The following is a 12,210-nucleotide window of genomic DNA, read 5'->3' as shown; positions in this document are numbered from 1 at the left end:
ATAAGAATTTTATGAAGTATTTCAGTGGTCTTATTCTTCCACAACCTCCACTGTGTCTCTAAGACAGCAATATTTGTGCTCCAGCTTCTTGTCAGTATGATTAAAGGCTGCGAGATGCCTAAACAAGCAGTCCTCTAACATATGCAAAAATGCTGACTGCAATGATCAACTGCTTCTCTGAGGGCTGCCTCGCTCAGCCTCTGGCCATTGGCATGCCAGCCTGCACCATCCAGCTTCAAAGTTAGGCCACATCTTTGTTCTCTCATGAATATTTCTCCTCTTTTTCTGCATATCTTCTGTTCACTCTTCTCACTGTGCAAGGAAGACTTAAAAATCTCACTCTGTGAACTTTATAATACGTGACAGAAAGAGGGAGACAAAGAATCCAGTTGTTAGGCAGATCAGGTTCAGAATGAATCAGAAGAAATTCTTCATTCCCTGACCTCATCTACGAGGGCTCTGTGCAGCCCAGTTTGGAGTTTTGTAGGCCTGAAATGGGAACATGGCTGGGAATATGGAAACCATACCAAGCTGACTCTTTCAGAAACAGGTTTTACATGTAACACCACTGGATACTGACACTAAAGTCACTTTCATTCCTGAATTAATTTTTTTGTTGAATGAAATGCCTTGAGCTGGATGGAGCTGTTTCAGGAGAAGGAGCATGCTGGCACGGGTCTACAATCAAAGATTGCTGGGTTTGTGTTTTCAAAGCTGAAGTAGCTGACAGCAAAGTAGCAAAGTATTTGGCTCAGGTGCTGACAAGCTCAGGTCTACTCCTAAAGGAGCACCCCAGGAAGGATATAGAATCATAGAATCAATAAGGTTAGAAAAGACCTCAAAGATCATCAAGTCCAACCTATCACCACAGACCTCATGACTACTAGACCACGGCACCAATCCACTCTTGAACACTTCCAAGGATGGTGACTCCATCACCTCCCTGGGCAGCACATTCCAATGGCTAACAACTCTCTCTGGGAAGAACTTTCTCCTCACCTCCAGCCTAAACTTCCCCTGGCGCAGCTTGAGACTGTGTCCTCTGTTCTGGTGCTGTTTGCCTGGCAGAAGAGACCAACCCCCTCCCGACTACAACCACCCTTCAGGTAGTTGTAGACAGCAATAAGGTCTTCCCTGAGCCTGAGCAGTGAATCAACAAAAGACATACTTCAAATGTTGAGAGAGCAACAGTTTCTAGTAGATGCAAAAGATAACTAAAAAGTGGGAGAAAAGACTGGTCACGCAGGCTCCATGGGAGCATTTGGTTGCCCATGTTCTTGTAATGGAGCTGGAAGTCAGAAGCCTAAGTCTGCAGACCTGGATTCTGGGGATTTTCCAGGTGACAGAAATCATCTAACAGAACCACCAAAAAAATGTGGTTTCCAAGCCCAAGGTTAACACATGCTAGCACATAAACCACTCAACCACACAACAATTTTCCATGCCAAATCAACTCATTCCTTGTGTAAGCTGTAAGCATCTATTTCAGCAGTTGGGCAGTTCAGTATTAGGTTGTTTAATACATTGAACATGATCAGCTCTTTCTCACCTCATGCTCCATCCCCATCTGTTACATGGAGCCACCTGCAATCTATCATCATGTTTCAGGATTAACAGCTCTGTGCAGCAACAAATCTATTTTTCCCATTAGGTGTGAACAGTACCTGAAGCCTGCTCAGCACCTCCAGCACAGTACTTGCAGCACAAGCCCAGGGAGGTGGAAGCTCCATTGGCCAGCTTACCCCAGCACAAGGGGTACCAGCAATCTTCCATCAGCAGGCCTGTGTTTGTGGTAGTCACCAACGGGATTGAGCTCTGCAGATGCAAAATTTTGCAGCTATCAGTAGCCTCATTTCACACATGGCTGGATGAGTAGAAATCTGCTGTATAAGGAATCTATAAAGCAACTGCAAATTTTAATCCTGAGGAAGAGTAACCTTTGGGTTATACAATGCTGTTTCAGTTGGGGATATTTTTAGTCTTATCACTGCCTTCAGTTCAGTATGCACAGGAAGGAACAGCACCAATCTTTTCTACAACATAGGGCTTGCTTGAAAATGAGTTAATACAATGAAAAAAATACATTTTATTTACAAAAGCTCCACATCCCAGAGGCATATGAGAGCTGTGGAAAAAAGACAAACTCAATTTCTAAAAGGGCAGCAAGGCCTCATTGCCAAATAAAACACAAAACCAGCGTCAAGGATCCAAATGAAAAACAACCAATTAACCCTATCACCCCACCAAAAATGCCAGAGACAAAATGAGAAGCAAACTTCTCCAGTATTGCAGGAGGGGGGTTTCCAGCTGTCATGGTGGATAGCTTCCAAGAAAAATGAGTTCCTGTGCAACAAAGCTCCTTTTGCTACAGCAGTGCCTTGACTAGGATGCTAGCCTGGGCTGTGGGAAACAGGATTTGGAGACTGTGCATGACCTTGCACAAGTTCTAGTTTTTGATGGATACCAAAGTGGTCTAACACACTGAGGATACCTGCTAGAAACTAGTGCCTGGGGTCTGACCTGAGTGCTTGTGGGCAAGACCTGTTGTGCTTCCAGGAAGCGATCAAACCTTTGGCTGAGGCTCAGGATGGGGCTAGTCAACAGAGCATACTGAAAAGGCAGGAATGAAAAGCTTCATCCTTGCTTTGAAGTCTGAAAACATTTGTCCACATAAGACTCACAGCTCTAAAGAATGCAGCAGCGGTCTTATTCTTCACCTAAAGGAGAGGGACAGTTATATGATCCTCCTTTGGCTTTTATTTTTTAAACAATATACTAGGTGTTGAAGCGTTCATCTAGGGCATTGATAATCTGGCCCACATTTATTGCATATGCACACTAAAAATGCAACCAATTCTTGAAGAAAGGCTCGCTTTTGGATTCCAGTTAGACTCCATTGGTTAGGCAGCAATATGCCCCTCACTGTCAAACTCAGACAAAGATTATCATAGACAGCAACAGATCTCAAAGGTCAAAAGCAAAGGGCTTCTACCATGCAAGCACTGGCTGAGGGGTGGGGGAGTGATCTTCATGGGAACACAGGCAGTCGATGAGGCATGAAGGGTTGTGCCCAGCAGCACACGTAACAAACACCATGCCAGAAAAGGATTCAGTTTTGCTCCATGGTAGGCAGATAGTGCTGTGGAAACAGATAGATCGATCTCTGAACAAAGCTTGCTCAGATACCATGAGCAAAATGGTCATGATAAGGCTGCTAATCTGCTGCTAATCTGACCTCCTGCTCTGTGTACTTCTTTTTGCAAATTGCAAGCTGCAGCCAAACAGTGCAAGCACAGAGGCAAAGGGGTCAGAGATAGAAGCACAAAGTTCAACAGATTTATACTAGAAAGGGAAATCACTCCAAGATCTTCAGTAAGGAAGGATCATGTTCTCAGCCATAGTTGAGTAGTACAAGAACACTGCATGAATTCATCCTTTATACTACATATACATCATCATAAGTAGCCAATATTCTGTTCATTTTATTGGCCAAGTTTCCATCGGAGTTTCTATGTTGTTAACTACTAACTGTGCTGATGCTTCTGGATCAATAGCACAGATGAATTTAGGCAACTGATTTCAATAGGACTAAGTGCACGGGTGAGCTGAGGAGAATTTGGATTGCTGCTGCAGACTCAGAAATCCATTTGAGCAAGTTACCCCATCGAACCAGCAATACCTCTCACTGTCCACACAATGCACTGCTGACAGCAGAACCAGGGCTGGCAGGATCTGCAATTTGCTTAAAAAGCAGAGTCAGATTTGTTCCTGACTTAGATTCTCAACTAAACACAACTCCTGACTGCACCACAGACAGGATTTTTAACAGTTCTCTCCAGGAATAAGAATTAGTACTACACTGGTAATCCCGCAGAGACCATCTCTGTGCTTCACAACATCTGTAACACAGAACACCCCTCACATGTATCTCTGCGTAGTCTAACACAGCCCTGTATGATTCTCTGGGGGTAGCTGGTAGCTTGTCCCTAAAACTGTTTGGGAAACCTGCATATCCCAGACCCTCTGAAAGGATATAAGTTTTAGGACAATAAAGGTAATATTTAATGTCTTTGCAACTGCCATTCTGTCCTTGAAATGAGGTTGCCTGCACTTATGAGGCTTTCAGATGTTCACAGCCACTTCCATGACATCATAGCTATGGGGTTTAGGAAAAGCAGACAGAACTCATATATACATCCAATTAGCACTTGGCTGCTTTAGCTCTGTGCTCTCAGAAGAAGATGACTTTGGGTCAGTAGAAGGATCTTTATCTGGCTTTCATTCTCAGAAGCAAAAGTTCTCTTATTTCAGAGGACATCACTGATCAATAGGACTACAACAAGGTTGGAAGTTGCTCTGCTGTCATTGGCTTTCCTCCTTCCTGTCAACCAGAACATCACAGGCTCTTTTTCTTTTCCTTTATTTTTTTTCCCTTCTCAGTTTATTATTTTAAAATAAGTGATGGAAATGACTACCAAGTGCAACCCTACAAATAATAACAACAATGAAAAAAAGTGTGCCAATTATACTGAGAAAGAGAGACTGAGTACCCATTAGTAAGCTTAGAGAAGAGCATTAATAAAAGGAAGATTTGTTAAACATGACTCATTTCTTTTCCTTCCTCTCATAAATCTTATTACTTCCTTGGAGAGCAGCCTGGCTGGAGTTGCAGTCTTAAATGATGCTTTTGGTTTAAGTACTACCTACATTTACTTACTAAAAAGTCAAATAAAACCACCCCCAATCTTAAACTTCAAAAACTAACCCCACCTCCCGTTATCAAGGGTGTTAAGTTAAAGCCATGTTTGTGACACAGAGAGAGTGATTGCCCATTGGAATGGGCTGCCTGGGGAGGTGGTGGAGTCACCATCATTGGAGGTGTTCAGGAGGAGACTTGATAGGGTGCTTGGTGCCATGGTTTAGTTGATTAGGTGGGTTGGATTAGTTGATAGGTTGGACGCGATGATCTTGAAGGTCTCTTCCAACCTGGTCTATCCTATCCTATCCTAACCTATCCTATCCTATCCTATCCTATCCTATCCTATCCTATCCTATCCTATCCTAATCCTCTAACCCTATATGGTGATTAGATGTGCAACAACCCCACTCCAACTCTTCACTAGAAAAATGGCAGACCTGTATTTACTTTTCCAGCTTGAGCCACATCTACAAAGAATAGGCAAGAAACTGAACTGGACTGTCTCCTAAAAGGCATCAAACCCTCCATCAGTCAAAGATTTTACTCCCTCCTGTGTAAACATTACTTTTAATCCTGTATGTTGCAAATGATTCAAGCTCTGCACAAATAAACAAGTCAATGATAAAATTGCAACATGGGTTTTTTTTTTCTGTCAAAATAAGCTTTCTTCCCAGCTACAAACACAAAAGGCACAAACATGACATAAAAGAAAAATAGTTAGCAGTATGTGAAACACAGAGTACAGGGAGAGACTTTAAAATCACTGATGTGCTGCTGGAATAGAGACATAATTTCTGTATTTGTCAATATTTTGAAGAGCTGAATGCCATTTTGCCTGCTTTACAAAAGTGATTTACCTTCTTTTTTTTTTTTCCTACCAAACCTTTAGGCCTGTTCTTCCTAAAGTGCCTAAGTAGAGTAATACTATTTTGAACGTTACCTTCACTTTTTATAGGGGCTATCAAAATACTGACTGGTGATGTTTTCTTCCCTTACTGTGGGGAATAACACCTTGGTCTTTCTAAAAGCACTGATTATGAGCTTCCTCAGCTGTGTAAATCAAGACTAACAGAGTTAAAGCCAATGTGAAGTGGAAATCAGTCTTTTGGACTTGACCATTACTTGGCAATACAGAAGATCATGCCTGTAACAACAATTACTTACCTAAGTTTGAGTAACAGATCCAGCACAGTTGAAAAACCCTTGATAGATGCTGTATAGTAAACTGATAAACTGCAGCCTAACTTAAAAGAAGTAGCTGATATATTTCACTCCCAACTTCACGAGGCCCATGAAACAATCTCAAATTGAGAGCACAAGAAGCCACCCACTGGGACAAGGAAAGCTCACAGGTGAGAGAGGTCCCCACAAGTATATACTTTAGGAGGTAGCTATGTGTCATTTTTTTCAGATGTATGTTATCATCAGGCTGTAAGCAAATTAAACAGAAATAGTTATGAGAAGCTGTAGGTGGGTATGAGAAGGTGCAGTTTCGTTAAGGCGAGGCTGGCAGCCACACTTAATCTTCCCCCACGCACATGTGGCTTTACCTCTCTTCTCTGCAAGGGAATTACTCTTCAGCTGAAAGTTGCCAGCTGTAAAAGCTTCTTTTTGACAAATGTGATGTGGACATGTGCATGATTCATTCGCAGCCTGGTCCCGACTCTTACTTTCGATATGGAAATTTGGAGCCATTTTCAACCAGTTGCAAGCTGATAAACTGTCCTGTTAAAGATACTACTCTGCCTTTTAAGCATGCAGATTGCCAGGCTGAATTTTAAATGCAATCACTCTGAATCCAACACACTCTGAAAATCAGGAGTCACAGTGAGCATGAATCAGTCCTCTGCACCTAGGACCTGTTATTTCCATCATTTGAAGCCTGTGGTACTGCAATTACGTGAATTGTCCACTTGTTTTCCCTGGCCTCCTCTGTGAAATTTGTATGCAATATACAAGCCATTTATCATGCTGGAAACTGCTATTGTATTTAATCTTCCCAAAGAGAGCAAAATCAAATTATGGTGTGTACAGAATGATAATCTGTCAAATTTGAAGTAATACTCCAAATTTATCCTTCCATGCCTGCAACAGAATGGGTCAAAGAGGTCTAATGTAGCAAACACGGGTAGGAAGACATGATGTGAGCATACATAATGAGAAGATGAAAACTCTCTTAATCTTTGCAGATTTAATGAAATCTGATTACATGCTGTATTGATTGTTGTGTATTACTGGAAAGAGACAGTGAAAAGGGGGAGAAAAAAAGCAATTACAGTGAAATTGTAGCCTGACCCTTCAATTGCTTTTGGCATGAAAGGTTATGCTCTACTTGGGGCATCAAACATTATTTATCCTCTATGATAAATCATTAGCAAGAGACTCAGATGCAAAAGTGATTAGGGGAAAAAGCAGTCCAGTAATTTATTTTTGTTTTCCCCTTTCCACATGTAGAGGCAAAGGAATAAAGCACCAAAGTGTTACTGTTATGCCATTTCATGAGTTGCTCCTAACTCTGTCTGGCGTTAGGTGTGTTGACTGACAATGAGTCACATTCAGCAAGAGAAATGTCATAGTGAAAATGAAACAAAAAATCTACAGATTGATGAACTGTACCTTGAATAACTTAGTTTCTCAAAATAAATGTTACACCCACAATCAAATATTAAGAGGTAATAGAAAGTTTCACCAAGGAAATTCTACTGCTTCCCTTTCCTTTTGCATGCACCAATCATTTATTTCCCCCCAAACCAGCAGCAGCTGAGTGTAAAGAAAGCTTTGAGAAATATCGTTTTTCTAAGCTGATAGAAATCCGAAGCACGAGCCAACTGAAAACTATTGTTTGGGTGTATGTCTGCATGGCTCTGCAGGGAATCAGGGCAATTCTCACTCAGTTCTAAAAATCCCCATTCTGCCAAAGAGAACTGCAAGGACCAGCTTTATACTGACTTCCACGCACGGTCCTCTGCGTTCTGCGCGCACCTCTACAGGCACTGCCTGCACAGGTTCTATTCAGACTGAAAAGTTAATGAGTTCTCTGGTGATCAGTTTTAGGTTACATCTTGATGCACTTGTAACAGTGCTGCTGTGTTTGTTTTTCCTTGCAGAAGGTACACTTTCAAATAGCATTCCTTTGATTGCATGCAAACAAGCAAGTGTGACAGAAACAGAATCCTGTACAGACGCAGCTGCAGGGCAGGGCTGGTCTCTCACAGAAGTCTCTTTCTGTTGCACTGGAACTTCACAGAGTCCCCAGAAAATCCAGGTGAGGTCTTACCAATTTAGGACTAATCCAAATATAAGAGAAAAATGAACACTGAGATTTCTTCCTGAAAATACAAGATACCTAATGGGCAGCTCTAAATCTGCTGATCTTAAGACAAAAAGAACCAAGAGTAGAAAATGGAAATACTGATCTGGACAGATTTGCTCTAACAATAACTGAGCTGGACTTAAACTCCTGGTGCTTGCAGGAGTTCTGATTATGCAAGGAACTCCTATTCCTTGTGAATAAAATCTGTCTATTCACATCTGTCTCTCCATATAAAAGTAACTTTGACCCACCCTCATGAAAACTAACATCTAAGGCAGGCTTGAATGGCTCTCCAACCTTGTGATAAAGGAGTATACAGAATAATATCTGAGAAACCTTGCTTGACATGAGGATGAAACTGAACAGCTCCAGAGTAAGCAGAGTGCTTCTGTAACACAGCCTTTCCACGAGGCATAGTAGAGCACTGTCACAGACAGATTCCCTTGAATCTCAATGCTGCCAGAGCAGCACTACATCTATTAATGGCATATGTAATGAATCATGATATTAAAACCAGGATACCAGTGAGCTAACCCCCCAAACAGATGCTTGATCCTGATTTCACTTACAGTGAAGCAGCTTTGATGATTTCAGTGGAGCACCTCCCACTATTTTAGGACCTTTTATTTTTTGTTTTATTGCCAGAAGATTAAGGGGTTGGGGGGAAGGAAGCAAGAAAATATCTTGTCACAATGATGATAAAATAACTAATTCCTGTTCATGTACCACTGCATAATAAACAAAACACTTGTCAGATTGGAACTGAAAGAAAATGAATAGGAACTTTGAACAGCTCAGCTTGAAAAAACTTCCTGCATTTATTATCTTCCTGTGTAAGAACTTTCAAGAAGAAACTGCCTGCAGTATTTAAGTTCAGGTAATTTGACTATGATGTTTCATGCCCAACAAAGCAAATTAAAAGAAGAATGTCCCCCAAATAGAGGCATACTTCAGAGAAAAATTCTCATTTACTGTAAAGCCACAGTCACAATATGCAATTTTGTCTGCCTTGTGCATTAAAGACTTCTGGTGATTCTGCAAAGGATGCCACACTGAGATGAAATACTACCTAAAGCATCACCTCCAAGACCACCAACTCCAAGAAAAACCCATCAGTTTGGGCCAAAGACAAACCCCGTTCAGTTGGGCTATGATGGATATAGCTTGAGGACTGATCTAATTTAGTTTTAGTGTTGAATCTGGAAGAGGGTTTCCCTCTTAAATCCTACATTCTTGAAAACTGCTCCAGAATATGGTCAGAAAACAGCTGTTGACACGTCCCCTTTAAATCAGGAAGGTGTCTTTTTGTGACTAACCCACACTCCACACCCCCCTTCTCTCTGCCCTGTTTTATACAGAGGTGTGTGAAGGAATGCCTGTTCTAAAAACATTTGCTGGCACAGACTGCATATTGCCATAACAGTCTCACCTACTTTGATTTATACAGTCATTCAGAAAGTAGTAATAGGAAGGATATTTTATCCTAACCTTCCTATGTGCCTGCACTTTGAGACTACACTAGCCTTTGTTAAATCAATGTTATGAATAAGATTTTCAGAAGCAGCCTAGGAGAACGTTTGGTAGACTTAATCTGGAAGTTTTATTTGATGCTAGCCACTAAATGTTACATTTCTATTATAGTTCCCCCCTTCAGCCTTTTATAATCCAAAGCACTGCTGTATTTGAACACATAATTATGTCTTTGATGTTCTACATTTAAAACTTTGCAAATGCACTTGTTTTGAAGAATTAGCTCCTACATGAGATGTTAGTTGTCCTATAACAACTTCTATGGCTTAGCCTGTTGTAACCCACATGGAAGGGTTCTTTGCTTACCTATGAATATTTTTCAAGGCTGGAGAATTGGAATGGAATGCCACAAAAAGAAGTGGTGGATATTTCAACTCCTCAACTAAAGGTAATATCAAATTGAAATGTCAGAGTCATTAAAGCAACATATGGGTGTTATGCTTAAACAGAACATTAAAAGTACACAGCTAAGAACTCAACAGAATATTTCTAAAGTAGTTCTGAGACTAGCAGATGACTTCCAGCTATAACCTAACACTGTATTTGCTGTACAAACGTTTGCCCATGCAGTGTTGATGGCTCCAGGTCAGCTGCAAAACCTGGTACAGTTTGTAGGGACTTCCACCAATCCTTAAACCCACGAAGTCTGCTGCCTTCTTAACTTTGCATCTATTGAAGAAGTCCTAACTTTGGACTGAGAGTTGGTGTGGGGGGGGTGTCAATAAATCCCTGCAGCAAAATCCTGTAGCCACCTCTTTCCCTTCTTTGGCAGCACTGGGATCAGTGTGTACGGTGCCCGGGCTTCCCTCCCTAGCGGGAGGGCACTTCGGGTGCTCTTCCCTAACCTGCGGCACCATCTCAGGACACAGGGCACCACAGGACTGGTGCTGCCTCCCCTCCCAACCCTCCGTACCATTTAGCTGGTTGTAGACCACTTCCTCCAGGTGGTCCAGGCGCTGCAGGATGGACTCCCTGTCAGCCAGGCTGCCCACCTTGGCGCCGCGGCTCCTGGCCCGGCGGTCCGCGCTCCGGACGATCTGCACCAGCTCCTGGGAGCGGTCCTGGATCCTGCAGTAGACCGAGAAGAGGATGATGCCCACGAAGACCAAGATGTTCACGGTCAACAAAGTTTTGATTTTCCGTGCCACCGCCATGGGAGCCGCCAGAGCGGTGGCGGGGGGCACATCAAGGCGCGGCGGGCCGGCGGCCTGGCGGCCACCCGGCGCCGGGGCGCGCCGGGGCGCGGAGAAGCGCGGGGCAGCGCGGAGCGGAGCTGTCCTTCAGCACCGCCGCGCCGCTCCCCGCCCAGCGCCAGCCTTCGCCCCGCGGGGGCCGCGCCGCCGAGCGCTGGGCGGCATGGAGCGGGAGAGCCGCGCAGGGAGCGCGGGGCGCGGAGCACAGCTGCTGCTGGCCGCCGAGCTGCTGCCGCCTCTCCTCCTCCGGCGGCTCCCGCTCGCCCGCCCTCGCTCTCCGCCGCCCCAAACGCAGAGCGCCGGTGCGGAGTGACGTGCTCCGGGGGATCTCATCTACATGCACACGGTGGAGCCGCCGTGCAGTGCCGTGCCGCCCCGCCTTGCCCGCGGCTCCCCGCCCCGCACCCCGGGCCCTGAGATGCAGCACCGGCGCTTGCCGCTGGATTTCAGGGGTGACCGAGCCGGGGCAGCTGTGTGCTTCTCCTCCACGGGAAGACACCAGTGGCCATTTTCCCTTCATTGCCCACCTAGAGGGCCCTTATCCTGCCCAAGACTCGTTACATGCAGCACCTGAGAAGGTGCAGGACAAAGGTTGTCCTCGTCTATGGGTGCAGCCCCTGGAGGTGAGAGGATGCTCCACCCCCCTCACCACTAGAAATAAGCTGACAAGTTCACATGCTCCCAGCAAGAGGGATTGCTGGTAACCCGCTCAGCTCCGTGAGTTTTCCAGCAGCCAAAGTACAATGCTGGTTAGTGATCATACCTAGAAGTGACACGGGACCATGTGCATGAGAAGTTCTTGCAGGCATACACAGAATCACAGAAGGGTTTGAGGTGGAAGGAACCTTTTAATGTCATCTAGTCCTACCCTTCTGCACTGAGCAAGGACACTAGACCAGGCTGCTCAGAGCTCTGTCCAAGCTGACCTTGACTGCATACAGGTCTGTGGCTTCTATCACCTCTCTGCACATCCTATTTCACCACGTTGACTGTAAACTATTTCTCCCTTCTAAGGAAGAAATCTTGTCTAAGTCTTCCTTTTTTTAGTTTAAAACCATCACCCCTTGTCCTGTCACAACAGGTCCTGTTAAAAGGCTTGTCCCTAGCTTTCTTACATGCTCCTTATAAGTACTGGAAGATAAAAAGAAAAGATCCTTCAGCCCTCTCTTCTCCAGGTTGAACAATTCCCATTCTCTCAGCCTTCCTTCATAGGAGAGGTAGTGCAGCCCTCTGATCACTTTTGTGGCCCTCCAAGTCCATGTCATTCCTATTATAGAATCATACACAGGGGGATAAAAGCAGCACAGGCCATCACTTTCAAACACAGCAGTCACGTTCAGTGACCAGGATCTCTAAGCTTGATACCTATGGACATTAAATAAGCCCTTTCAGCTAGCAGGTACTCCATTCACGTTCACAGTAGCCCTTCTCTGTACGCCATCTCACTTAGGGGATTGCATAGCATAGTATAATCC

General features: G+C 44.1%; 1 protein-coding gene across 2 annotated transcripts in view; it reads right to left on the bottom strand.

The window, feature by feature from the left end:
- The window catches only part of GALNT9 (polypeptide N-acetylgalactosaminyltransferase 9), a 175,172-nt gene extending 163,861 nt beyond the window's left edge, over positions 1 to 11,311 (bottom strand). Inside the window, exons 1-2 of one of the 2 annotated variants that reach the window (XM_068157365.1) lie at positions 11,263 to 11,311; positions 10,535 to 10,610 (exon numbers count right to left, since the gene is read on the bottom strand). Coding sequence is in view for 1 of the 2 variants with exons in the window: in XM_068157364.1 (XP_068013465.1) it covers positions 10,456 to 10,696 (241 nt within the window). In the remaining variant the exon portion in view is untranslated. Of the gene's footprint in view, positions 1 to 10,455; positions 10,807 to 11,262 lie in introns of those variants that run through there. The other variant, XM_068157364.1, reaches the window with a different exon arrangement.
- Between the last annotated feature and the right edge of the window lie 899 nt (positions 11,312 to 12,210).

This window comes from Melanerpes formicivorus, unplaced genomic scaffold (genome assembly GCF_026170545.1).
Source record: "Melanerpes formicivorus ecotype bairdi unplaced genomic scaffold, bMelFor1.0.p_v2 SCAF_36, whole genome shotgun sequence".
Classification (NCBI taxonomy): Eukaryota; Metazoa; Chordata; class Aves; order Piciformes; family Picidae; genus Melanerpes; species Melanerpes formicivorus.
Note: the sequence above shows the minus strand (reverse complement) of the source record. Positions and strands in the feature narration are given on the sequence as shown.